This window comes from Mandrillus leucophaeus, unplaced genomic scaffold (genome assembly GCF_000951045.1).
Source record: "Mandrillus leucophaeus isolate KB7577 unplaced genomic scaffold, Mleu.le_1.0 Scaffold123, whole genome shotgun sequence".
NCBI lineage: Eukaryota > Metazoa > Chordata > Mammalia > Primates > Cercopithecidae > Mandrillus > Mandrillus leucophaeus.
The window spans coordinates 1,570,635-1,572,862 of NW_012100654.1; the positions used below are offsets into that span (position 1 = coordinate 1,570,635).

Below are 2,228 nucleotides of genomic sequence, written 5' to 3' on the forward strand. Positions count from 1 at the left end.
CCCAGCACTTTGGGAGGCTGAGGTGGGCGGATCACGAGGTCAGGAGATCGAGACCATCCTGGCTAACCCGGTGAAACCCCGTCTCTACTAAAAAATGCAAAAAAACTAGCTGGGCAAGGTGGTGGGCGCCTGTAGTCCCAGCTACTCGGGAGGCTGAGGCAGGAGAATGGCGTGAACCCGGAAGGTGGAGCTTGCAGTGAGCCGAGATCCGGCCACTGCACTCCAACCTGGGCGACAGAGCGAGACTCCGTCTCAAAAAATAAATAAATAAAAAAATTTTTAAAAAATTATAAAAAGGATTAAGGTATATTGACATGGAAAGATGGCCAGGATATATAGCCACGTGAGAAAAGAGGTAGGAACCATTTGGGGTGTGTGGATATGGTATTTGTCAATGCCTAGCTAAATTCTGGAAGGTTATATACTATCTGGTAACACAGGTTATATCTGGATAGTGGGATTGGAGGAAAGAGTGTTCTTGAACTTTCTTTTTGTATTTTGTATTTTTAATTTTTTTGAGATGGCGTCTCACTCTGTTGCCCAGACTGGAGTGCAGTGGCACAATCTCTGCTAACTGCAACCTCTGCCTCCTGGGTACAAGTGATTCTCCTGCTTCAGCCTCCCAAGTAGCTGGAATTACAGGCATGCGCCACCACCCCGGCTAATTTTTGTATTTTTAGTAGAGATGGGATTTTATCACATTGGTCAGGCTGGTCTCGAACTCCTGACCTCAGGTGATCTGCCCACCTCAGCCTCCCAAAGTGCTGGGATTATTGGCATGAGCCACCACGCCCAGCCTCTTTTTTTTATTTTGTGCATTGCTGTATTAGAATCTTTTTACAGTGAACATGGATTACTTTTATGATCATAAAAACTATAAACATTTCTAGGCTGGGCAACATGGCTCACGCATATAATCCTAGCACTTTGGGAAACTGAGGTGGATGGATTGCTTGAGCCCATGAGTTTGAGACCAGCCTGGGCAACATGGGCGAGACCCCATCTCTACAAAGCACAAATTAGCTGGGCGTGGTGGCACATGCCTTAGTCCTAGCTACTTAGGAGGCTGAGGTGGGAGGATTGCCTAAACCCAGGAGGCAGAGGTTGCTGTGAGCCAAGATTGCACCACTGCACTCCAGCCTGGGTGACAGAGTGAGACCTTGTCTCCAAAAAAAAAAAAAAAGCTAATAGACATTTTCTAAATCACAAAGAAGAAAACTTTGAGGTATTATTTTTTCTAAGAATACTCAGTTGCTATGTGAGATTACAGCATTAGTTCTTACATTACATTAAAAAATGTTTTATGTATGTGATAATGGCATGTTTATTGAAAGAAATGTTCCAAGTATCTAGAAAACAACTTTTTTTGTGTTAAGAATATATGACGTTTTTGGCGGGGTGCGGTGGCTCATGCCTGTAATCCCAGCACTTCGGGAGGCCGAAGTGGGCAGATCACATGAGGTCGGGAGTTTGAGACCAGCCTGACCAACATGGAGAAACCCCGTCTCTACTAAAAATACAAAATTAGCTGGGCATGGTGTTGCATGCCTGTAATCCCAGCTACTCGAGAAGCTGAGGCAGGAAAATCATTTGAACCCGGGAAGCGGAGGTTGCAGTGAGCCAAGATCACGCCATTGCACTCCAGCCTGGGCAACAAGAGCAAAACTCTGTCTCCAAAAAAAAAAGAATATATGAAGTTTTTATGGTTAGATTTTGCTAGATTCCACTTTTAATGTTGGGCTACTGCATTTTAAACTTGAAAATTCTGGGCATATACGTTCTGCCCTAGTGAGACGTTGTGAATGGTTCTCCTCTACCCTTGAAAAAAATGTTTGACATGTTAAAGAAAAAGTTAAATGGCAGCACATTTTTTCATCTGTAGGGCTGTGTGCAGGAAACATGAACTTATGCAGTATGACTTGGAGATGGCTGCTCAGGACTTAGCGTCCAAGAAGCAGCAGTGTGAGGAACTGGCAACTGGGGTGAGTATTTTTCTTTTGGCCTCTGATGATATTGTAGCAACATGGAATGTTCCTCACAAGCACTCACTCTAAGTGAGTGACTCACTCGTGTGGAATCAGCTTCAGTTACAATACTCAGGACGGCTGCACCTTTTACAGGGGAATAATTTGTGAGTAACTTTATAATTATTTTGTTATTATCTTGATGCAAAAAGATGTAAGCCATTTAAAACCATGTACTGTATAGAATTATAAGAAATTTTGCCA

General features: G+C 43.5%; 1 protein-coding gene across 1 annotated transcript in view; it reads left to right on the plus strand.

The window, feature by feature from the left end:
* The window catches only part of SNX4 (sorting nexin 4), a 74,991-nt gene that overhangs the window by 69,263 nt on the left and 3,500 nt on the right, over positions 1-2,228 (plus strand). The window contains exon 10 of the mRNA XM_011971528.1: positions 1,883-1,982. Coding sequence (XP_011826918.1) covers positions 1,883-1,982 — 100 coding nt within the window. The remainder of the gene's footprint in view (positions 1-1,882; positions 1,983-2,228) is intronic.